The sequence below is a fragment of the Balaenoptera physalus genome (assembly GCF_965194825.1).
Source record: "Balaenoptera physalus genome assembly, chromosome: 17".
Lineage (NCBI taxonomy): Eukaryota > Metazoa > Chordata > Mammalia > Artiodactyla > Balaenopteridae > Balaenoptera > Balaenoptera physalus.
The window spans coordinates 33,705,067-33,732,415 of record NC_138895.1 but is presented as its reverse complement, the minus strand read 5'-3'; the positions used below and the strand labels follow the sequence as shown (position 1 = coordinate 33,732,415).

At 36.5% G+C, this 27,349-nt stretch overlaps 1 protein-coding gene across 1 annotated transcript in view; it reads right to left on the bottom strand.

Moving 5' to 3' along the window:
• Positions 1 to 27,349, bottom strand: part of DECR1 (2,4-dienoyl-CoA reductase 1) — a 72,826-nt gene that overhangs the window by 43,428 nt on the left and 2,049 nt on the right. Inside the window, exons 2-5 of the mRNA XM_082434044.1 lie at positions 12,446 to 12,648; positions 10,818 to 10,875; positions 10,606 to 10,692; positions 9,432 to 9,579 (exon numbers count right to left, since the gene is read on the bottom strand). Of these exons, the coding sequence (XP_082290170.1) occupies positions 9,432 to 9,579; positions 10,606 to 10,692; positions 10,818 to 10,875; positions 12,446 to 12,648 (496 nt within the window). The remainder of the gene's footprint in view (positions 1 to 9,431; positions 9,580 to 10,605; positions 10,693 to 10,817; positions 10,876 to 12,445; positions 12,649 to 27,349) is intronic.

Here is a 27,349-nt window from a genome sequence, read left to right as displayed (position 1 = left end):
AGAAATAAAAGGACTCCAAATTGGAAGAGAAGAAGTAAAACTGTCACTGTTTGCAGATGACATGATACTACACATAGAAAATCCTGCAGAAGCCACCAGAAAACTACTAGAGCTAATCAATGAATTTGGTAAAGTTGCAGGATACAAAATTAATTCACAGAAATCTCTTGGCATTCTTATACACTAACAATGAAAGATCAGAAAGAGAAATAAAGGAAACAATCCCATTTATCATTGAAACAAAACTAATAAAATACCTAGGAATAAACCTAAGGAGGCAAAAGACCTGTACTCAGAAGACTATAAAACACTGATGAAAGAAATCAAAGATGACACAAACAGATGGAGAGATATACCATGTTCTTGGATTGGAAGAACCAATATTGTGAAAATGACTATATTACCCAAAGCAATCTACAGATTCAATGCAATCCCTATCAAATTACCAATGGCATTCCTCACAGAATTAGAACAAAAAATTTTACAATTTATATGGAAACACAAAAGACCCCGAATAGCCAAAGCAATCTTGAGAAAGAAAAACGGAGCTGGAGCAATCAGGCTCCCTGACTTCAGACTATACTACAAAGCTACAGTAATCAAGACAGTATGGTACTGGCACAAAAACAGAAATATAGCTCAATGGTACAGGATAAAAAGCCCAGAGATAAACCCACTCACCTATGGTCACCTAATCTATGATGAAGGAGGCAAGAATATACAATGGAGAAAAGACAGCTTCTTCAATAAGTGGTGCTGGGAAAACGGCACAGGTACATGTAAAAGAATGAAATTTGAACTCTCCCTAACACTATACACAAAAATAAACTCAAAATGGATTAAAGACCTAAATGTAAGACTGGACACTATAAAACTCTGATAGGAAAACATAGGAAAAACACTCTTTGACATAAACCACAGCAAGATCTTTTATGACCCACCTCCTAGAGTAATGAATGAATATAAAAACAAAAATAAACAAAGGGGACCTAATTAAACTTAAAATCTTTTGCACAGCAAAGGAAACTGTAAACAAGATGAAAAGACAACCCTCAGAATGGGAGAAAATATTTGCAAACGAAGCAATGGACAAAGGATTAATCTCCAAAATATACAAACAGCTCATGGAGCTCAATATCATAAAAACAAACAACCCAATCAAAAAAATGGGTGGAAGACCTAAATTTCATCTCTCAAAGAAGACATACAGATGGCCAAGGGACACATGAAAGGATGCTCAACACCACTGATTATTATAGAAATGCAAATCAAAACTACAGTGAGGTATCACCTCACACCAGTCAGAATGGCCATCATGAAAAAATCTACAAACAATAAATGCTGGAGAGGGTGTGGAGAAAAGGGAACCCTCTTGCACTCAGAATGTAAATTGATACAGCCACTGTGGAGAACAGTATGGAGGTTTCTTAAAAAACTAAAAATAGAATCACCATATGACCCAGCAATCCCACTACTGGGCATATACTGTGAGAAAACCATAAGTCAAAAGGACACATGTACCCCATGTTCATTGCAGCACTATTTACAATAGCCAGGACATGGAAACAACCTAAATCTCCAACAACAGATGAATGGATAAAGAAGATGTGGTACATATGTATGATGGAGTATTACTCAGCCATAAAAAGGAACGAAATTGGGTCATTTGTAGAGATGTGGATGGATGTAGAGTCTGTCATACAGAGTGAAGTAAGTCAGAAAGAGAAAATCAAATGTTGTATATTAACACATATTGTGGAATCTTGAAAAATGTTACAGATGAACCTACTTCCAGGGCAGGAATAGAGACACAGATGTAGAGAACAGACATGTGGACACAGTGGGGGGAAGGGGAGGGTGGGACGAATTGGGAGATTAGGATTCACATATATACACTACCACGTGTAAAATAGATAGCTAGTGGGAACCTGCTATAAAGCACAGGGAACACAGCTCAGTGCTCTGTGATGACCTAGATGGGTGGGATGGGGGGTGGGAGGGAGGTCCAAGAGGGAGGGGATATAGGTATACATGTAGCTGATTCACTTCATTGTACAGCAGAAACTAACACAACATTGTAAAGCAATTATACTCCAATTAAAAAAAAAGATGTTTTATATATATATATATGTAAAATATATATGGAACATATGTATATATGTGTATATATGGAACACTATTCACCCATAAAAAAAAGAATGAAATTTGCCATTTGTAACAAGATGGATGGACTTGGAGGGTATTATGCTGAGTGAAATAAGTCAGAGAAAGACAAATACTGTATGTTATCACTTACATGGGAAATCTAAAAAATACAACAAACTAGTGAATATAACAAGAAAGAAACAGACTCACAGATATATAGAACAAACTAGTGGTTACCAGTGGAGAGAGGGGGGTGGGGAGGGGCAATTTAGGGGAGACAATTAAGAGGTCCAAACTATTATGTATAAAATAAGCTATAAGGATATACTGTACAACACAGGGAATACAGACAATATTTTATAATAACTATAATGGAATATAACTTTTAAAACTTGTAAATCTCTATATTGCACACCTGTAACATATAATATTATATATCAACTATACTTCAATTAAAAAAAATATTTTGTGGAGACATTTGGTGAAATTTGAATATGAACTGGATAATAAAACATTGTGGAATTATTAGTTTTCTTAGGTAAAATAATGGTATGGTGTTACACAGAAGAAAAAAATTTTTGTTCTTTTTTCAAGGATGCATGTGGAAACAGGTAACAGAAGCCAAAATAGACAAGTGGGACTACATCAAACTAAAAAGCTTCTGCACAGCAACAGAAACAATCAACAGAATAAAAAAGGCAACCTATAGCATGGGAGAAAATATTTTCAAATTACATATCTGGTAAGAGGTTAATATCCAAATTCTATAAGGAACTCCAACACCTCAACAGCGAAAAACAAATAGTCAGATTAAAAAATAGGCAAAAGACTTGAATAGACATCTCTCTAAAGAAGATATACAGATGGCCAACAGGTACATGAAAAGGTGCTCTACTTCACTAATCATCAGGAAAATGCAAATCAAAACCACAATCAGATATCACCTCACACCTGTTAGGAAAGATATTATTTGAAAAAAAAAAAGATACATGTTGGCAAGGATATGGAGAAAATGGAAACCTTGTACACTGTTAATGGTGAATGTGCAACCATTGTGTAAATGTGAAATGGTGCAACCACTATGGAAAACAGTATGGAAGCTCCTCAAAAAATTAAAAATAAAACTACCTTTATGATCCAGCAATCTCACTTCTGGGTATATATCCAAAAGAACTGATATCAAGACCTGGAAATGGTATCTGCACTCCCATGTTCATTGCAGCATTATTCACAATAGCAAATATATGGAAACAACCCAAAGGCCCATCGACAGATAAAGAAAAAAAGAAAATTTGGTATACATATACAATGGAATATTATTAAGCCTTAATAGAAATTGTCATGTGCAACAACATGGATGAACCTGCAGGACATTATGCTAAGTGAAATAAGCCCATCACAGGACAAAGATTGCATGATTACATTTATATAAGGTATCTAAAGAGGTAAAACTCATAGAAGCAGAAGGTAGAATGGTGGCTGCCAGGGCCTGGTGGGAAGGGGAAATGGGGGTTGTTCAATGACTATAAAGTTTCAGTTGTGCAAGGTGAATAAGTTCTAGAGATCTGCAAAATCTCTTTAGGTACAAAATCGTGCCTAAATTTAGCAATACTGTATTGTGCACTTAAAATGTTTTATTAAGATAGTAGTTCTCACATAAGTGCTCTTAACACACACACACACAGAAGAAGGACATGAGAAACCTCACGGAGGTGATGGATATGTTTTATTACCTTGATTGGACGGTGGTTTCATGGGTATACACAAATGTATACATTAAATATGTACGGTTTTTTATACATCAATTATACCTCAATAAAGTTATTTTTAAAACACCATATGATCATCTCAATAGAATAAGAAAAAGCATTTGAAAAGATTAAACACCCATTTATGATAAAACTCTCAATAAAGTTGGTATAGAAGGAACATACCGCAACACAATAAAGGCCATACATGACAAGCCCACAGCTAACATCATACTCAATGGGGAAAAACTGAAAACTATCACTCTAAAATCAGGAACAAGGAAAGAATAACCACTCTTGTCACTCTTATTCAACATAGTATTGGAAGCCCCAGCCAGAGCAATTAGGCAAGAAAAAGAAATCAAAGGCATTTAAATTAGAAAGGAAGAAGAAAAATTGTCACTATTTGTGAATGATAAGATTTCATATATAGAAAACCCTAAAGACTCCCCCAAATAGTTTTAGAAATAGTAAAGAAATACAGTAAAGTTGAAAGGTACAAAATCAACATAGAAAAAATCAGCTGTGTTTCTATACACCAACAGTGAGCTAGCAGAAAGACAAATTTAAAAAACAATCCCATTTACAATCACAAAAAAAAGAATAAAATATCTAGGAATAAATTTAACCAAGGAGGTAAAAGACTCATACACTGAAAACTATAAGACATTGTTGAAAGAAATTGAAGAAGACACAAATAAGTGAAAAGATATTCTGGGCTCATGGGTTGGAAGAATTAACTTTGTTAAAATGTCCTTATTACCTAAAGCAATCTATAGATTCAATGCAATCCTTATCAAATTCCCAAGGACTTTTTTCATGAAAATAGAACCAAAAAAATCTAAAATTTATATTGAACCACAAAATACAGCAAATAGCCAACACACTCCTGAGAACAGAGAACAAAGCTGGAGGTATCACACTCCCGATTTCAAACTAAATTACAAAGCTATAGTAATCAGAACAGCATGGAATGAAAGAAAAAGATACACAGATCAAAGGAAAAGAAAGTAGAGTCCAGAAATAATCCCATGTATATACAGACAATTAATATGTGACAAAGAAGCAAAGAACATACAATGGAGAGAGGATAATCTCTCCAGTACTTGGTGTTGGGAAAACTGGACAGTTACTGACAAAAAAATGAAACTAGACCACTATCTCACACCATACATAAAAATCAACTCAAAATGGATTAAAGATTGAATCTAAGACCTGAAACCACAAAATTCCTAGAAGAAAATAGGTAGTAAGCTCTTTAACATCAGTCTTAGCAATCTTTCTAGATATGTCTCCTCAGGCAAGGGAAACTAAAGCAAAAATAAACAAATGGGACTACATCAAACTAAAAAGCTTCTGCACAGCAAAGGAAACCATCAACAAAATGAAAATACAACCTATTGAATGGAAGAAGATACATGCAAATGATACATTTGATAAGAGGTTAACATCCAAAATATATAAAGAACTCATACAGCTCAACAACAACAAAAAAACCATTTAAAAAATGGGCAGAGGAGCTGAATAAACATTTTTCCAAAGAAGACTTATAGATGGCCATCAGGCACATGAAAAGATGCTCAACATTGCTAATCATCAGGTAAATGTAAATCAAAACCACAATGAGATAGCACCTCATACCTGTCAGAATGGCTATCATCAAAAAGACCATAAATAACAGATGTTGGTGAGGATACAGAATAAAGGGAACCCTAGTAAACTGTTAGTGGGAATATAAACTGGTGTAGCCACTATGGAAAACAGTATAGAGAGTCCTGAAAAAATTAAGAATAGAACTACCATATTTTCCAGCTATCCCACTTCTGGGTATTTATCCAAAGAATACAGAATATATGTAACCCTGTGTTCATCATGGCATTATTTACAATAGTCAAGATATTAAAATAGCTAAGTGCCCATCAACAGTTGAATGGATAAAGATGTGATATACACACACACACAGAGAAATACTACTCAGCCATAAAAAGATAAAATTTTCCCATTTGTGACAACACAGATGGACCTTGAGGGTATCATGCTAAGTGAAATAAGTCAGATGGAAAAAGACAAATACCATATGATATCACTCATATGTGGACTATAAAAAACAAACACACACACACACACACACACACAAACAAAATAAATGAAAAAACCAAACAAAAACACACACATAAATACAGAGAACAGAGTAGTGGTTACCAGGGGAAGGGGCAAAGAGGAATGGGTAAAGGGGATCAACTGTATGGTGATAGATGGAAACTAAATTTTTAGTGGTAAACACACTGTAGTGTATGTAGAAGTAGAAATACTGCACACTTGAAACATTTATATATGTTATAAACCAATGTTACTTCAATAAAAAATAAATCTAGAATTTTTAAAATAATAAAAAGAGAAACAACTCAATAAAAATGGATTAAAAACATAGATAGTGAGGATTAAGTAGAAATTGGCAAGAGGGAACATTTGGAGGCAATAGAAATGTTCTATGTCTTGGTTTGGTAATGGTTACCTAAGTGTATAAATTTATAAAACAATCAAAATTCTGTATCAACTTATATATAGAAAATCTGTGGATTTCACTATATATAAATGTTTCCTCCCATTTAGCAAACTAAAAATAATACATACATTAGAGCTACATTATGCATTGATTTACTCTTTCTTTAATCTATCTGTATTTCAGTACACAATAATCCTGCATTTCATACTGATTCTATACTGGTACATGAAAATACTTTGTAAATTACAAAGCACTATTGTGGTATAAAGTGTTATTAATGCTACTTAAATAATAATGCTACTTTAAGAGGTTAAAATAACCTCTTAAGAGTTTCAAGAGGTATCTCTTGCTTCTAGTGATCTCTAGGGTTTGAGGAAAAATTCAATATTTATCCTATCCATGTCCTTCATGACTAGACTCTTAAATAAAACTCTGTATTATTCTTTTAGTCTTTCCTCATTGCAAGTTCTCTCAATTCTTTAATAAAATTAGGTACTCTTTTCTACACTATTTACTAAAAATTTTAAATGTATACATGACATCCTAGTGATGAATGAACCTCAGCATGATAATTTCAAATCCTCCCCAGAAAGGATCAGCCATATATTCACTGACCTTTGTGGCTATAAGAGCACATTGGGCTAAGGTCTTTAGGAGTTTCCTAAATCTTTTATCTGTTCAAAATTGTTAGTTTTGCATCAGTGTTGCCTAGAAACATACTTTAACAGTGCCCCTCTAATTTTAGCTTCTCTGCCCCTGCTAAGGCCACAGTTCTCTTGATCTTCAGTCATTTGCTAGCCCCTCTCTGAGTGCACCTCATCACCAATTCCTATCCCCAGCAAGTGAGCATCTGGCTTCTAGTTGCTGGTGCCCTTATATTTTCTAGTCTGACTTCCCAGATATTTTACCTTGACCGCCTTCCTAGATACCAGACCACCTAACATACTTCTGATCACAGATTATTACAGATTGCCTGCTCCCTGAACTGACTTCCATATTTATCACTTTGAAACACCTCAGAGGTCATTAGCACCTGAGTTCCTTGACTATCGCTCCAATACCAGAATAGACCCTGTGCATTGTACTCTCCACAGCTCACTAATACAAGTCCTTAAAACCCTGTCAGGTTACAGCATCTATAACCGACAGGAATTTTGGAAGAAGAAAAACTGGCTCCATCTTTTAAGAAGTCTTAGCTAATGTATTTTTAATGAAGCCCATAGAATTGTAACCAATGTGATGAATAAAAATAGATCAAAGTCTATGTTAAAATGAATGACAATAATGAGAAAAGAAGGGAGAGTCAGACAGAAATCAAGAGTAACACAGATGGGCAGGGGATGAAATAAAAGAGACAAGGCAGAGAAACACCAAGTGGAGAGAGAGACCAAGATGAAGAAAGAAACAGAAGCAAAAGTGAAGAGTTGACAGAGAGAGAGAAAGAGACAGACAGACAGACAGAGAGAAACAAATAGAGAAATGAGTAAGAGGTATGGAGAGAGAAAATCAGACAGAGGCCGAGTGAGAAGAGATAGAAGGATCCTAGAACAGAGAAGAGAGAGAAGTCAGCCCACACTTCTCTGTCTCCCTTCCCAATCATCCACCCTTTTAAAAAAAATTATGTAAATTCCAAATTTCAATCATATCCACTTTGCTGTAATGGGAATGAGTGACCTGGGGTTTCAATTTCAATGAGTGCATGGAGAAAAGATGGAAGTTATTAGCACATGCATAGAAAAAAAGCTAGTGCCTCTCTAGCATCCTTCTGTCTGTTCCTACATCCTTTCTCAAGCTGATTTGAGAATTATCCACACTGTAAAGAAGAAGAAATTGAATCTAATAAGGCAAAGGCTTTGAACCAACAGAAGGAAACTGGTCAGCTCCATGCCATTCCCCTCAAGCCCCAGAGGACATCCTTCAAGGAACACAAGGATTCTTCCTCCTTGTCCTGGTTCAGAATACTCTCCAACCTCTCTGAGAAAATACCCCCATCCTTCAAGTCCCAACCACAACCTGCTCAGGGACAGTGTCTTAGTCACCTGTCATGTGGGCATGCAGCACAGGGCCTGGTACACAAAAATCAGTAAGTTTCTGTTAAATGAATAAATGTACACTGGTTCTAGACATATATGTATATACCCACATAAATACATTACAAATATATTCACTACTTATATTGTATGAACTTTTCTAAAGAAGTCTGTTCCTATAGTACTAAACAAAAATGTTCTAGTACATTCTGAATCTACTCTCCTTCCAGTTTTCTCATTGATGTCATCATCATCTAAACTATCCACTCCAACTAAAAACTCTCTCACCTAATCAGTAAGGCCTATTGATCTTATCTTCTAAATATCTCCTAATTTATCCTCCATGCCATCTATCCTAACAAAAGGAAAATAAGACCCTCCTAAATGATCTCTCTAATCTTTTCTAGCCCCCACATTGTTCCCACTAACCTTTCTAATCAAGTCACATTCTTTATGAGACACCTTCAAGAAAAAGCCATAAGGAAATAATTCCCCATTTCCTCAAAATTAACATCGAATTCCCCATTTTGGTATTGGGAACTTTCCCAATTACACCCAACCCACCTCCCATAATCATCTCCCACTAATCTCCCTCCCCATCTGTAACCAGTCCCTAAACCCTTCTGCTTTTCCCACACCAAGCTTCTTCCCATGGACATTTACATTTCCTTTCCTTCCCCCTTCTCCATGTCTAGATCTTTGAAAATTCAGCTAAAATTGCATTCTGTTCCTCAACATGATAATCACCCCTAGGGAGAGTTAGTTATTTCTTTCTCTGAATTTCCAATGCACTTGAAACATAACATTTAATATAGCTTAGATCACAGCATATGGTAACTATTTAAGTGCATATGGTAACTACTTAAGTATCTTTCTTCCCCACTAGATTATGAGTTGTACAAGAATAGACACTGTCATTGATGTTTTTACATATCCCAGGGCTTAGCACAGAACCTGCACAAGTAGGGATCCAATAAACATGTAAAGAATAAATATACATACCTTTCTGTGCTTTGATTAGTTGCTTTCCAATTTCTAGTGTCACAAAGGCTGTGCCATTTAGAACTATGTCAGTTATGGTCTTCCAAGCATTAGGAGACAGTCTTTCAGTAGGAGAAATAAAATTCCCTGCTGCATTGTTTATCACAATCTAATAAATGATTAAGGCAAGTTACAGAAACTTAGATGAGGAAGAATACTTTCCCTAAAGGGCTTTTATTTCTGAAACTTATAAATCCAAATAATATAATAAAGCTAAAGTTCACAGTCTGCTATGAAAAAATACCATGAGATTTGGTTCAGTTTTACCTTTTTTGAGCCTGTGAAAATTTCCTATTATTATTTACCAAATTTTAGAATTCTAATCCTCATCTCAAAATTAGGGTAGAGTCTATTATTAAAAAAATAAATATAGATTAAGCATATCTACCATGTGACTATACTTTATTTCAAGAAATCTTCATTAAAATGCCTTTAATTTCTGGTATCATTTTGGCTTAATTTAGCTAATGAAATTCTTGGTTGATGACCTGCTTCTTCAATATCAATAAAGATTCCACTTATTATCGGTGGAATATTATTATTCCACCAATAATACAATATATTAATATAATATATATACAATATATATTAATATATTATTGGTCTGTCTGAAAATATCTTTAACATAGAAAAGTGCTCTCTTTGAGACTACTGGAAGAAATGGTTTCTTCCCAATATGTGAACCAAACAAAAGCAAAATACCCATGCATATCTCAAGTCTTACAAGAAGAAATCCAGAGTTTTTTTGTAGGTTTTCTTGTTTGTATTATTCTCCTCCACTGACAGAGATAACCAAAAGTTATTTAAAAAAAGCAAAGAGCATGAATCATTTAAACTAGATATTGTGCTCTTGGATAACTGCTCTTATTTCATAATCTTATTAAATAACGTGAAATCAAGTTTGTTCTATATGATTGTAAGTGTATTTTTTAAGTACTCCTGAAAGGAAATGGTGTAGCAGTCCACCTAATCTATTCCCTGATTTAAACAGAGCTAGCTTTTTGCTAGCGATGGAAAATAGATGCTTCTTAACACAGCACTTGCTCACATCAATATTTTATTTCCTTAATACATCTTGGTAGGTGATATCAACATCAAAGGCCTCATACTTTCGCCTCATCACCATTACACTTACATCAGGATGTCCTATGACTTTGATCAGCTCTAACACAGTGCTTTGCACCATACCAGGATCCCTCACATCACACTGAATTGCATGAACCTGCAAAACAACAAAGAGGAAAAAAGAACCCTATTTTTTCAGACTTCCTAATCCATAAGCATGAGTAAATTACTTAAGCATGCTATAATTCCTAAATCTGATTTAAGCAACTGTTTTTAAGGTACCTTATTTCCAGTTTGAGAAGAAATTTGTTCTGCAGTTGCTTTCAGAGCATCAATTTTTCTAGAAATAAACACATCGTACTTTACATGAGTTTTGAAATAACTTCATGTTATATTTTTCTTTTTAATTTCATAAATTAAAAAAGAGAATCTACAGCTTAATGACATGAATTTTTAAGACAATAGAAAAGCTATATCTATAGACAAGTTAGTTTGAATGCATTTATTTTCTAGAAGTTAAATTTAAGCAATTTTCATATATGTGACACTAGTTTTTTGAATTACTTCTAAGCCAGTTATTTTATATCTACTCATAGATTTTAAATTATTTCCTTAATTATATTCATTTCTATGTATTTCCTTGCCCAAGCCTGCTTTAGAAGGAAAATACATTCCTGGAATGATGTAAGCTTATGTTAAACTATAAAAAAACTATGTTATGTATAAAATCTACATTAGTAGATTTTAGATCAAATTGATGGGTCTGGACAACTATATATAGTCAGAATCTTATGCTCTTGAGAGAAACACAAAAAAATAAACAATGTAAATTATGTACTGTTACAAAGAAAATAATATTTTAACACTCTTAAACACATTACAACATGAAAAAAAATGTTCTGGCCAATTTGCATTAAAGACAACATCTGAAAGAATTCCTTTTGCCCCCTGTAAATTATAGTGACTTGTCATTCAGGTTACTACTTAGCCTACTTAAAAATTGTACACTATTCAAAATTGGAAGAAGGGGTAGATTTTTTTGACCAGTCTCTAAACCTCTAGACTTACATAGTTATAAGGTACCGGGACATGCCTAAATAAGAAATTCTTTCCACATGGTCTCACCCTCCCTACATTCATCACAACAGCTGTTTTGAAATATCTGCCCATCTTATAGAAAATGGAAGCATTATATCCATTATCCTGGTACAAGTTTAACTATCCACTGAATCAGTAATTTTAATCACTCTCACTGAAAACAAAGCAGCCTCAATATAGTACTTTTTAACTTCATATACAGAAAAAATTCAATCACTGAATTTGTGAAATATATATATCATCAGTTCCATAATCAATTATTTCTATCATCACAAATTATTTTTTTAAATTAATTAATTAATTTATTTATTTTGGCTGCATTGGGTCTTCATTGCTGTGCACGGACTTTCTCCAGTTGCAGCGAGCCGGGGCTACTCTTCGTTGTGGTGCACGGGCTTCTCATTGCTGTGGCTTCTCTGGTTGCAGAGCATGGGCTCTAGGTGCGCGGGCTTCAGTAGTTGTGGCACGCAGGCTTCAGTAGTTGTGGCTCGTGGGCTCTAGCGCACAGGCTCAGTAGTGTGGCACTCGGGCTTAGCTGCTCTGCGGCATGTGGGATCTTCCCAGACCAGGGTTCGAACCCGTGTCCCCTGCATTAGCAGGCGGATTCTTAACCACTGTGCCACAAGGGAAGCCCTATCATCACAAATTATAACTGACTTTTTCCAAGGAGATTTAGTTAAATAATCTAAAGGATATTTCATAGACGATTACGACGCAAATCAAACAGCTCTGGCAAATAGTGTTTTCAATATTGTGGCACAGAATTATTCAGCAATAGACTCTTGCGAGGCAACTTGCTGAGACTGACTTACCGGCTGGCTATCACACACTGTGCACCCAGAATGGACAGATGAGTTGTCATTCCTTTACCAAGGCCAGTACCTCCCCCAGTAATGAATGCTACTTTTCCTTGAAAACTATTTGGTGGTAGCATCACTTTTTGAAAGGGTGGAAAGAATTTAGACTGAAAATCTTCATTGTTTTGATATAATATTTTTGTTCCATACCTAAAAAACTAAAAGAAAAAAATGAATTGAAATTTGCATACTTGTATTCCCACAAAAGATATGAATTTTTTAAAACATACTCTTCAATATTAATCAAACTCTTGGATCAACACAAACTCACTGTAAACATATTGGTACTGTATTTAATCAATTTTTATTCTTTTTCTGTTGGAATGTTAAGTAACATAGTAGAGTGGTTAAAAGCATGGGCTTTGGAGCTAGACTACACAGGGCAGAATTTTCTCCCTAGTCATATAACCTTCAGCAAGTTACTTAATCTCTTTTTGCCTCAGTTTCTTCTATAATTGGAGATAATAATAGAACCTTCCTCATAAGACATTATAAGGATTTCATGAGTTAATATGAATAATAAACCTAGAAAATTGTGTAGCACACAGAAAGCACTCTATAAATGCTAGCATTATTAGTTTACGTGTTTAGCTTAAATTTAACTTCAAAAAAACTTACATAAAGCATTTTTGTCTTTTAACAAGAATAATTTGGATAAAAATCACATTCCATCTTGGAATCACTGAAGGAAATTATAAAAAGTCCTTTATAAGATTTATTAAACCAAATGCCTCTTCCCATGTTGTCTTCTGGATAACAAATTTAGAACAGATAAAAATATTTGTTATATTTAAAATGGGGGGAAAAAATCAAACCATTTTCAACTGAAAAATATTTATACTGCCCTCTTACATTTTACAGCTTACTCTCATATTACTTGTCAAAATCACTGCTATTCTCTCACTTTTAATTATGAAAACAAACTTTTAAGTGTTAACCATAATAACAAACAATAAAGAGCTAATATTCATTAAGGTTTACCATTTATCAGGATTAGAAACTAATCTTCACCACTCCATGAGATAGGTATTATTTTTACCCCATTGTTCAGGAGGGGCCCAGAGACGTTAAGTATGTTGCCCAACTTGCAAAACCAAGATTATAACGACCTTGCATACTGCCTCTCTCTACTCACTGAGCTCCTACTGAGTTTAATGATCACATCAGTCAGGTATCTGATATTCCCCATCAGGTTATGGTTATAAGATTAAAACTCCAGAATCGATAATTTCCTGCTAGAGCACTCTTATAAGTTAAATGGGCTGCCATTAGTTGTTCTGAGATATATAAAATTTACCCTAAGGAAATAGAAATGAGGTCACTGATTTAGGATAAGGCTATTCATCAACTAGAAATTGAACAACAAAATGCTTATAATATGACGCTAAGAACCTAAGGATTAACCAAGATGGCGGAGTAGAAGGACGTGCTCTCACTCCCTCTTGTGAGAGCACCAGAATCACAACTGGCTGCTGGACAATCATCGACAGGAAGACACTGGACTTCACCAAGGAGGATACCCCACATCCAAGGACAGAGGAGAAGCCAAAGTGAGACAGTAGGAGGGGCGCAATCAGAGTAAAATCAAATCCCATAACTGCTGGGTGGGTGACTCACAGACTGGTGAGCACTTATACCACAGAAGTCCACCCACTGGAGTGAAGGTTCTGAGCCCCACGTCAGGCTTCCCAACCTGAGGGTCCGGCAACGGGAGGAGGAATTCCTAGAGAATCAGACTCTGAAGCCTAGTGGGAATTGATTGCAGGACGTCGACAGGACTGGGGGAAACAGAGACCCCACTCTTGGAGGGCGCACACAAAATAGTGTGTGCATCGGGACCCAGGGGAAGGAGCAGTGACCCTGGGGGAGACTGAACCAGACATACCTGCTGGTGTTGGGGGGTCTCCTGCAGAGGTGGGGGCTGGCTCTGTTTCACCGTGGGGACAAGGACACTGGCAGCGGAGGTTCTGGGAAGTACTCCTTGGCGTGAGCCCTCCCAGAGTCTGCCATTAGCCCCACCAAAGAGCCCGGGTAGGCTCCTGTGTTGGGTTGCCTCGGGCAAAACAACCAACAGGGAGGGAACCCAGACCCACCCATCAACAGTCAAGTGGATTAAAGTTTTACGGAGCTCTGACCGCCACAGGAACAGTCAGCTCTACCCACCACCAGAGCCTCCCATCAAGCCTCTCAGATAGCCTCAACCACCAGAGGGCAGACAGCAGAAGCAAGAAAAACTACAATCCTGCAGCCTGTGGAACAAAAACCACATTTACAGAAAGACAGACAAGATGAAAAGGCAGAGGACTATATACCAGATGAAGGAACAAGAAAAAAACCCAGAAAAACAACTAAATGAAGTGGAGATAGGCAACCTTCCAGAAAAAGAATTCAAAATAATGATAGTGAAGATGATCCAGGACCTCAGAATAAGAATGGAGGCAAAGATCGAGAAGATGCAAGAAATGATTAACAATGACATAGAAGAATTAAAGAACAAACAAACAGAGATGACCAATACAATAACTGAAATGAAAACTACACTAGAAGGAATCAATAGTAGAATAACTGAGGCAGAAGAATGGATAAGTGACCTGGAAGACAGAATGGTTGAATTCACTGCTGCGGAACAGAATAAAGAAAAAAGAAAGAAAAGACATGAATACAGCCTAAGAGACCTCTGGGACAACACTAAATGCAACAACATTCGCATTATAGGGGTCCCAGAAGGAGAAGAGAGAGAGAAAGGACCAGAGAAAATATTTGAAGAAATTATAGTCGAAAACTTCACTAACAAGGGAAAGGAAATAGCCACCCAAGTCCAGGAAGCGCAGAGAGTCCCATACCGGATAAACCCAAGGAGAAGCACAAGGAGACACATAGTAATCAAAGTGGCAAAAATTAAAGACAAAGAAAAATTATTGAAAGCAGCAAGGGAAAAAAAACAAATACCATACAAGGGAACTCCCATAAGGTTAACAGCTGATTTCTCAGCAGAAACTCTACAAGCCAGAAGGGTGTGGCATGATATACTTAAAGTGATGAAAGGGAAGAATCTACAACCAAGATTACTCTACCTGGCAAGGATCTCATTTAGATTTGATGGAGAAATCAAAAGCTTTACACACAAGCAAAAGCTAAGAGAATTCAGCACCACCAAACCAGCTCTACAACAAATGCTAAAGGAACTTCTCTAAGTGGGAAACACAAGAGAAGAAAAGGACCTACAAAAACAAACCCAAAACAATTAAGAAAATGGTCATAGAAACATACATATCGATATTTACCTTAAACGTGAATGGATTAAATGCTCCAGCCAAAAGACACAGGCTTGCTGAATGGATACAAAAACAAGACCCATACATATGCTGTCTACAAGAGACCCACTTTAGACCTAGGGACACATACAGACTGAAAGTGAGGGGATGGAAAAAGATATTCCATGCAAATGGAAATCAAAAGAAAGCTGGAGTAGCTATATTCATATCAGATAAAATAGACATTAAAATAAAGAATGTTACAAGAGACAAGGAAGGACACTACATAATGATCAAGGGATCAATCCAAGAAGAAGATATAACAATTATAAATATATAGGCATCCAACATAGGAGCACCTCAATACATAAGGCAACTGCTAACAGCTATAAAAGAGGAAATTGACAGTAACACAATAATAGTGGGGGACTTTAACACCTCACTTACACCAATGGACAGATCATCCAAAATGAAAGTAAATAAGGAAAGAGAAGCTTTAAATGACACAATAGACCAGATAGATTTAATTGTTATTTATAGGACTTTCCATCCAAAAACAGCAGATTACACGTTCTTCTCAAGTGCGCACGGAACATTCTCCAGGATAGATCACTTCTTGGGGCACAAATCAAGCCTCAGTAAATTTAAGAAAATTGAAATCATATCAAGTATCTTTTCTGAACACAACGCTATGAGATTAGAAATGACTTCCAGGGAAAAAAATGTAAAAAACACAAACACATGGAGGCTAAACAATATGTTACTAAATAACCAAGAGATCACTGAAGAAATCAAAGAGGAAATCAAAAAATACCTAGAGACAAATGACAATGAAAACACGACGACCCAAAATCAATGGGATGCAGCAAAAGCAATTCTAAGAGGGAAGTTTATAGCTATACAAGCCTACCTAAAGAAACAAGAAAAATCTCAAGTAAACAATCTAACCTTACACCTAAAGAAACTAGAGAAAGAAGAACAAACAAAACCCAAAGTTACCAGAAGGAAAGAAATCATAAAGATCAGAGGGGAAATAAATGAAATAGAAACGAAGAAAACAATAGCAAAGAGCAATAAAACTAAAAGCTGGTTCTTTGAGAAGATAAACAAAATTGATAAGCCATTAGCCAGACTCATCAAGAAAAAGAGGGATAGGACTCAAATCAATAAAATCAGAAATGGAAAGGGAGAAGTTACAACAGACACCACAGAAATACAAAGCATCCTAAGAGACTACTACAAGCAACTTTATGCCAATAAAATGGACAACCTGGAAGAAATGGACAAATTCTTAGAAAGGTATAACCTTCCAAATCTGAACCAGGAAGAAGCAGAAAAATGAACAGACCAATCACAAGTAATGAAATTGAAACTGTGATTAAAAATCTTCCAACAAACAAAAGTCCAGGACCAGATGGCTTCACAGGTGAATTCTATCAAACATTTAGAGAAGAGCTAACACCTATCCTTCTCAAACTCTTCCAAAAAATTGCAGAGGAAGGAACACTCCCAAAATCATTCTATGAGGCCACCATCACCCTGATACCAAAACCAGACAAAGACACTACAAAAAAAGAAAATTACAGACCAATATCACTGATGAATATAGATGCAAAAATCCTCAACAAAATACTAGCAAACAGAATCCAACAACACTTAAAAGGATCATACACCACGATCAAGTGGGATTTATCCCAGGGATGCAAGGATTCTTCAATATATGCAAATCAATCAATGTGATACACCATATTAACAAATTGAAGAATAAAAACCATATGACCATCTCAATAGATGCAGAAAAAGCTTTTGACAAAATTCAACACCCATTTATGATAAAAACTCTCCAGAAAGGGGGAAGAGAGGGAACCTACCTCAACATAATAAAGGCCATATATGACAAACCCACAGCAAACATCATTCTCAATGGTGAAAAACTGAAAGCATTTCCTCTAAGATCAGGAACAAGACAAGGATGTCCACTCTCACCACTATTATTCCACATAGTTTTGGAAGTCTTAGCCACAGCAATCAGAGAAGAAAAAGAAATAAAAGGAATACAAATTGGAAAAGAAGAAGTAAAACTCTCACTGTTTGCAGATGACATGATACTATACATAGAGAATTCTAAAGATGCCACCAGAAAACTACTACAGTGAATCAATGAATTCAGTAGAGTAGCAGGATACAAAATTAATGCACAGAAATCTCTTGCATTCCTACACACTAATGATGAAAAATCTGAAAGAGAAGTTAAGGAAGCACTCCCATTTACCACTGCAACAAAAAGAATTAAACACCTAGGAATAAAACTACCTAGGGAGACAAAAGACCTGTATGCAGAAAACTATGAGACACTGATGAAAGAAATTAAAGATGATACCAACAGATGGAGAGATATACCATGTTCTTGGATTGGAAGAATCAACATTGTGAAAATGACTATACTACCCAAAGCAATCTACAGATTCAATGCAATCCCTATCAAATTACCAATGGCATTTTTTACGGAGCTAGAACAAATCATCTTAAAATTTGTATGGAGACACAAAAAACCCCGAATAGCCAAAGCAGTCTTGAGGGAAAAAAACGGAGCTGGAGGAATCAGCCTCCCTGACTTCAGACTGTACTACAAAGCTACAGTAATCAAGACAATATGGTACTGGCACAAAAACAGAAACATAGATCAATGGAACAAGATAGAAAGCCCAGAGATAAACCCACGCACCTATGGTCAACTAATCTATGACAAAGGAGGCAAAGATATACAATGGAGAAAAGACAGTCTCTTCAATAAGTGGTGCTGGGAAACCTGGACAGCTACATATAAAAGAATGAAATTAGAATACTCCCTAACACCATACACAAAAATAAACTCAAAATGGATTAAAGACCTAAATGTAAGACTGGACACTATACTATAAAACTCTTAGAGGAAAACATAGGAAGAACACTCTTTGACATAAATCACAGCAAGATCTTTTTTGATCCACCTCCTAGAGTAATGGAAATAAAAACAAAAATAAACAAATGGGACCTAATGAAACTTAAAAGCTTTTTCACAGCAAAGGAAACCATAAACAAGACGAAAAGACAACCCTCAGAATGGGAGAAAATATTTGCAAACGAATCAACAGACAAAGGATTAATCTCCAAAATATATAAACAGCTCATTCAGCTCAATATTAAAGAAACAAACACCCCAATCCAAAAATGGGCAGAAGACCTAAATAGACATTTCTCCAAAGAAGACATACAGACGGCCACGAAGCACATGAAAAGATGCTCAACATCACTAATTATTAGAGAAATGCAAATCAAAACTACAATGAGGTATCACCTCACACCAGTTAGAATGGGCATCATCAGAAAATCTACAAACAACAAATGCTGGAGAGGGTGTGGAGAAAAGGGAACCCTCTTGCACTGTTGGTGGGAATGTAAATTGATACAGCCACTATGGAGAACAATATGGAGGTTCCTTAAAAAACTAAAAATAGAATTACCATATGACCCAGCAATCCCACTACTGGGCATATACCCAGAAAAAAACATAATTCAAAAAGACACATGCACCCGAATGTTCATTGCAGCACTATTTACAATAGCCAGGTCATGGAAGCAATCTAAATGCCCATCAACAGACGAATGGATAAAGAAGTTGTGGTACATATATACAATGGAAGATTACTCTGCCATAAAAAGGAACGAAATTGAGTCATTTGTTGAGACGTGGATGGATCTAGAGACTGTCATACAGAGTGAAGTAAGTCAGAAAGAGGAAAACAAATATTGTATATTAACGCATGTATGTGGAACCTAGAAAAATGGTACAGATGAGCCGGTTTGCAGGGCAGAAGTTGAGACACAGATGTAGAGAACAGACATATGGACACCAAGGGGGGAAAACTGCGGTGGGGTGGGGATGGTGGTGTGCTGAATTGGGCAATTGGGATTGACATGTATACACTGATGTGTATAAAACTGATGAGTAATAAGAACCTGCAGTATAAAAAAACAAACAAACAAAACAACTAATACTAAACTTTCATTGGGTTATTTATATGGAAATATGTTAATATAAATGTTTCAGGCATTACATGAAATTTCTAAAAATCTTATATGTTCTGGTATAATGTTATAAGTCATAATCCTAGTTATTACTTTAAAAGTTATATCTCAGAAATAACTAATTTTCTTGTCAACTGTATTATTATGAACTTTCATCAAATCTTTAACCATGGTCATTTTAAAGTCTTTTGTCATTTACAGACAGTTCTGGGTGTATTCTGATGCTTTTGTAAATATGTTCCTATAAAAGGGTTTCATCTTCAGGAAATTCATGGAAAAGACTCTGACAAGTACAGGTTTCTGGTAACTGACTGTACTGCTGAACTGAATGAATAAGCATTTTCAGAACTCTAATGAAAAACTGATGAACTCATAAAAGTGCTAACAAAAGATCAAGATGAAAAAAAAATTAATTACATGGGACTGAGTGAACTGATGGGGATGAGTATAATTTTTGTGACTTTGTTTGAATTAAAAAAAAAAAAATCCCACAAGGACTCAGAGGCAAAGAATATACAAATCAATTTTCACTGCAAAGTAAAGGAGCTGTTACAGTGGAGGATTACTGGACTGAATGTCAATATTATGACATAGTATGAGTGTGTTTCATGTTTGGTAATTGCAATCATTGTTGCTTTTGTTGTGGTCATCCATGTACAATGCTTGGTGTCAGTCTATTTATCTCTTGTAAAAAAAAAAAAAAAAAAATACCTAACCTAACTGCAGTTTCAACCTTCCTCAGAAATGTAATCTTAATCAGTTTGGAATTTTCTGCTCAGAATCAATGGGGTAATCTCTCAAATGGGACCTCTCCATCCCCCCGAAGAGGAAGAAGAGGCAATCTGCATAATAAAACCATCCACCCCCCCGCCCCCCCAAAAAAAAATATGATGCTAAGTAAAAAAAGAAATATACAGGATGTTCTTAACTATAAATAAAAATATATACTAAGAAAAAAGACTAGAAGAAAATAACAACAGTTAGTAGTAGATTCAATATTTACCATGTGCCAGGTCTACAAAGGACTTTCAACAACCCTATAAGGTAAATTCTATTGTTACTCCCATTTTATAGATGAGAAAACTGAAGCACAGAAAGGTCAAGTAACTAATTTTTAAAGACAAATAATAATAAGTAGTAAAGACTCAAATCGAAGATGTGTCTGACTTCAGAGTCCATTCATTACCTTTCACAGTTATTATGTATGTCTAGGTGATGGGATAATGGAAGATTATTTGTTCTTTTTGTTAGTTTGATTGGTTCTTAGTAATTTCAAAACCTATTCAATAAATATGATTTGATTTTTTAACCAGGGGAAAAAGTTAGTGAAAGATAAAATTTGAAAACATGTATAAAATAATTGTTAAAGATAAATTTGCAAATCTGGTAATCCTCCATGCTGGTCATTATATTTCATTTACCTTCATGTTGACAAAGCATTTTTTGGTATCCTTTTGCCAAAGCATGATAATCTAAGCAACTTACAATAATCTTTCTCTGCATAAATGGCAGTTTTACTTAAGGCTGCCACCAACTCCAGAACTATTACATTAAGATGATGAATCAGGAAATTTGCACAAGTAGGCTGGTGAGTTTATCATTACCTAGTAATAATGAAAAAATGTGTTCTAATTTCCCAAAAGCACTAAAATGAATTTTTATTTATTTAGTATTGATTTGTATAGGGAATTTTACCTGGTACTTTATGAAAGATAAATTAAGCAAGATATTTGCATATAAACTTTCTTTTCTTATTATTTTAAAGCATTTTCTCAACCTCATAGAGGAAAGGTTATAAAGGTAAAAATAATCACATTTGAAATAAAAATTCCTAATAAGTGTCTACAATGTAACAGGTTACAACATAGCATAACAAACCCTTGAAAAGGGTTTGTTCTGATTTGGGAATTTGCTTGTATGAAGAAGTATTAGAGATAAACATGATATTATGATTATAGTGTTAACTCATTTTATTTATCTTTAGCATGTTTTTACTGAGCATTTGCTATGCCCCAGACACTGTTCTAGGCAATGGAAATACAGCAGTGAGCAAAAAAGATACAATATTCTACCCTCAGAGAGATTATCTTTGGGGGGGAGGGAAGATAAATTAAGTTAAATATAGAGTATATTAAAAGCTAATATGTTGCTGATAAGATAAGGCATAGAATATGGGTAGAGTGTTGCTATTTTAAATAGAGTGGTCAGCAAAGGTCTCACCGAGGTGACATCTGAGCAAAGACCTAAAGGGAGTGAGGGGATGAGTTGCATGGTCCTTTCAGGCAGACGGAAAACTAAAAGCAAAGGCCCTGAGAAGGAAGCATGCCTAGCACATTAAGAAGAGTCAGAGGGCCAGTGTGGCTGAAGTAGAAGGAGGGAAGAGAAAGAGGGACAGGAGGTGAGGTCAATGAGGTAAAGGGGACTGGATCACACAGGCTGAGTCAATCACTACGTGGACTTACAATTATACTCAAGTCAAGTGGGAAACTCTCCAAAGTTTTGAGCAGCGGATTGACATGAGCTGCCTTAAGTTTTTAGAGAATTGTTCTGGCTACTAAGTTGAGAATGCAATGTAGGAGGCAAGACTGGAAGCAGGGAGAGTAAGTATAATGTTTTTATACCAGGTCAGGCAAGAGATGATGATTTAGACTGGATGCCATCATAGAAGGGGTAAGAAGTTAGCGAATAAAATTACTTGCAGATGGGAAGGTCCCAGAAAATGAGGATATAGTGAATTACTATTGTACCTAATATTGCCTGATCCAATTATTTCTTCTTGCCTCAAAGTCCAACCTCAGCACACACTGACCTATTTCACTAAAAGCAGACAAAGAGGTCTCTCCATTTGATCAAGGCCATTTGGCGGGCAGAGCCTTTTCCACTTCTCTCACCTTCACCTCAATATCTCTGCTACTTTTTGCATTGCCTTTGTGTTTTGGAAAGAATAAGATTTAACTGTGAGCTAGAAGGAAATAGATATGAGTCAGACAAAAGGCATTAGCCTAAGTGAGAAATAATGAGGACAGCAGAAATCAAGACAACATTTACCACACATATTTAACATGTTGATTAGCCTGAACTCAGAAGCCAACCAACTGGAAATGGTGAGCAAGAAGGGAAGAGCTGAAGATGACAGAGTTTTCTAGTTTAAATAGCTGCATGTGGAGTGATGCTGTTACTGAAATGACTGGGCTGACACGAAAAGATTCAAGGTGGAGAACTGAAGATAACCAGTTCTGTATTAGAAATGTTTCACCTGGGATGCCTGTGGACTATTCAGGTGGAGATATCTAATCTGCAGTTGGAAATACAATTTTGAAGCACAGAGAATAAAATAAATCAGGGCTAAAGGTAAACAGCAACATCATTTCACAAATTGTGAAAGCCTACAGTTCTATCACTGTTTTAGATGCAATGCAATGCAATGTGGGAGTTTCCCCATGCTGGAAGGGATCAAAGTATAGCTGTCCCCTTACTCTTCACTTACTTATATTTACGCAGGCATTTCTAATCTCAAAGTAAGTTATCATCTTAGGAAGAGAATATAGGACAGCTAAGATTGCTGATTATTTTCTACCTGGAATTTTCTTTAAAAACTAAGTGTTGCCAAACACCAGTGAAATGCCTTCTAATATGAGCTCTAGGAAACCCTGGCTAACTTTAGAATTCCCCTCCTTTTTTGATGTGCTTTTTAATGACCTGTGGGGAATAATCTGAGATCTAGATTTTTTTTAACATTACGAAGTTAGCTTTATAGTTTTGGAAGGGAGTTTGTTTTGAAATTTCTTCACATTAATATTTGAGCTCTGAGGCTACCATTCATCCATGTGAGTCCCTCCAGTGACTCCTTCACATCCTCTCTCTTCACCTAATATATTCCATCCCTCTCCAAGTCCCATGTATTTTACCTCCCCAGTCAGTATCCTTACTCTCCGTCCACTGCCTGAGTTCAAAGGTCCCTATCTTCCATCATTCACAAATACTAAGGGCCTATGCTACATCATCCATTATGTGGTTTCTGTCCTCCAGTCTCCCTTTACCCCAACATATCTGCAATGCTGCACTCCAGAGTACTGCAAACCTGCTCATGGTACTTCTACCCTTAAGATCCTTCAGTGACTCCCTGCATAAAGTCCAGATTCCTTAGCTTCACCGAGCACAGCAAGTCATTATGACCTGGCTCTTGTCCATCTCTCCAGCCTCATCTCCCTCTGCTGTTCCCCCTTGAAATTTACACTCAAAAAAACAAAATATGCAAGGTTCCCCAAACACAAATTGTTTCTACCTCTCTACCTTTATACAAATTGATCCCCACCAAAAAAAAAAAAAAAAAACAACAACAAATTGATCCCCACCATCACTCAACATTCATCATTCAAGGCTGAGGCTTCTCTAACATTCCCGACAGAATTATTCTCACCGCCACCCCTATAACTTAATCAAATTATCTGTATACCAGCTTGGAAGTCCTAGAGGCCCTTTAACATGTTCAAGATATATCACTTACCCCTCTCTTCCCTCTGGCTCCCTCTCATAAATGCTCTCTCTCAGAGAGTAGCCTTTCCCTTAGCTCAGGGGTCAAAAATAGGAATCTGGGCTTCATCTCACACCACATACCCAAACCACTAAGTTCAGTTCATTTTAGTCCTCAATAGCTCCAACAACCACCCTTAGTTCAGACCCTTATCACTTTTACTTGCACTCTAGTATCCCCATCTCAAGTCTCACCTGATGATATTACTTTCCTGCTCACAATTCTGATGGTGCCATTCACCTCCTCAGCATGGCCCAATCTTCCTTCCTCACCCCCTACCACCAAACAATCACCAAGACCTCTCAATATATCTCTTAAATATCACCAGACTTCAAGTCTCTCATGTACTAAATATCACCAGACTTCAAGTCTCTCATGTACTGCCATCCCTAAGTTGAAGCCACCATGGCCTCTCATCTGGAGAGAAGATTACCCAGGTTGCCTCCATTCTCACCCCTATTCCCAGGCCTTCAGGACAAAGCTGTCACTCCTTAATGTGGCTCACAGGCTGCTCCTAGCCTGTCTCTCACCACCTGCCTCCTTACTTGCTACCTATAATCTAGTCTGGGCCTTCACATAGGCCACTCTCCTGCCTAGAACTTTCTTACTCTTACTCCTCCCCCTGACTGACTTCTACTAATCCTTCAGGTCCCAGCTTATATGTAAAACCCAAAAATTATACTCCTTAAAGTGATTTTTTTTAATTTATTTATTTATTTTATTTTTGGCTGCATTGGGTCTTCATTGCTGCACACGGGCTTTCTCTAATTGCGGCAAGTGGGATATACTCTTTGGTGCAGTGCACGGGCTTCTCGTTGCGGTGGCTTCTCTTGTTGCAGAGCACGGGCTCTAGGTGAGTGGGCTTCAGTAGTTGTGGCTCACAGGTTCTAGAGCACAGGCTCAGTAGTTTTGGCGCACGGGCTTAGTTGCTCCGTGGCATGTGGGATCTTCCCAGACCAGGGCTCGAACCTGTGTTCCCTGCATTGGCAGGTGGATTCTTAACCACTGTGCCACCAGGGAAGCCCCTATACTCCTTAAAACTGTACACTTCTCCCACTGTGGATGGGAAATGTTTCTTCCCTAATCCTGATGTTTCATTTCCCTCCAGGAGGGAAGCTGAGTTAGTTTAACTCCAGGCTTCTTTTTGCCCCCTTAGTCACCCTGTCCCCCTGGAAATGGTTTATCTGACCATCAAATTTTGAGAGAATAATTGGGCATGAGAAGTCCTTCTTAAACCTTCTCCCTCTTGGGAGCTAGCTGCCCTCAGAAAGCAAATGTTCCTCCTCAGATGATAAGTCTGCCTAATTCAGGAAATCCAGTTAGCATTGGCTCTAATACCAAACTGTAACAAGTGATACTTTGGCCTCCATCTTTACTCTGGTTTTTCAGACGGGAGAAGAGGGATGCTATTTATTTGTACCCCCTCTAAGATCAAGAACACTCATCATAACACATACCATAATATACTATAATGTTACTAGATTCTTAAGCTTCCTGAGAGCAGGAATCAGCTCTTTTTCTCATGCTCATATCCCTAGTACAGTGCCTAACATATAGTAAATGCTCAATTTGCCATATAAATAAGTGAAGCCCACCATGCCCTGGTCCCCCAGAAACCTGTCCAGTCTCATCTCCATGAACTTCTCTCTGACTCCAATACTTTGCAAAGTCCACAATGCCAAAACACCTGAATTTTTAAAAATAGGTCATGCTCCTTCACTTCTTGATACATGTTATTCCTTACATCTAGATTATCTTTGGGATCCTGTACACTGCAACTCCTTCAAAAGTGAGCTCTAGGAGCCCACCTCCTCCATGAAGCCTTCCCTGCCTCCTCTAGGCACACACTGCTTTGTTCATATATGCATTCTAATAAACATCTGCATTTTCACAGTCTGTTGATGTCTGGTGATGACCCACTAGAATATCATTTTTCAGACATATTCTGAATGAGGATCTAGTAAGAAATATGCCTTATACACAACACAGTACATGCATTCAGTCGTGTGACAGATATTCCATATTTACTCTGTGCTATGAACTACTCTAGACCTGGAGATACAGCAGTGAACAAATCAGATGAAAATCCTTGCCTCCAGGAAGCTTATATCTGAAATTCTGAGATGAGTAAAGAAAGATTTCTTAGGCTTTCTGGATAGAAAAATGAAACAGAGAAAAAAAAGAAAGAAAAGGAAAGGAAAGGAAAGAAAGGGGGGAGAGAGGGAGGGAGGGAGAGAGGAAAGAAAGAAAACTCAAAACACAAACAAGAGGATAAAAAAAACCAGCTGGCCTTACACTTCTTGACACTAATCAGCATCAGAAGAAAATGAAACAATGTTGATGAAGTTCAGTGGGAAAAATAAATGTGATACATCCAAGCAAAATTATGCCTATCTACCCATCCTTTTACCAGCACAAACAGATGCCTGGAATGATGTTAGCCAAATGTTAACCCCAGTTATTTCTGGGTGGCCAGTTTGGGAACATGTGATACTTTGCTTGTTTCAATTTAACTATATTACTTGAATTCATATTGGCCAGGTATCATTTTTATAAAAATAGTAGTTATTACTCTTGATAAAAAAAAAGGAAAAAGATAGCAATGTGCACCACAGATATCAAAGAATGAATTTATGAAAGGAAGAATAGTAAATTTAAAAAAAAAGTTTCACAAAGTAAACTTAACCTTACTACATTAGGTTTTCTACTCTATTCCACTTTATTTTCTACTCCATTCCACTTTATTTTTCTTAAACTCATTTTGTTCCACTAAATTATTTCAAGGTCCATTCATGAGTTATTATCCATAACTTGAAAAATACACATGAGGCTATTAGTTCAAGGACGGTAGAGATACTTTTCAAGTAAGGATCGCCAAAGAACACCCAACACTTTGTAGGCACTTAATTAGCATTTCTTGATAAACTACTGAATGAGTGAATGTTTTCCTCATTAAAACTGAAAGCGGGACTTCCCTGGTGGCGCAGTGGTTAAGAATCGCCT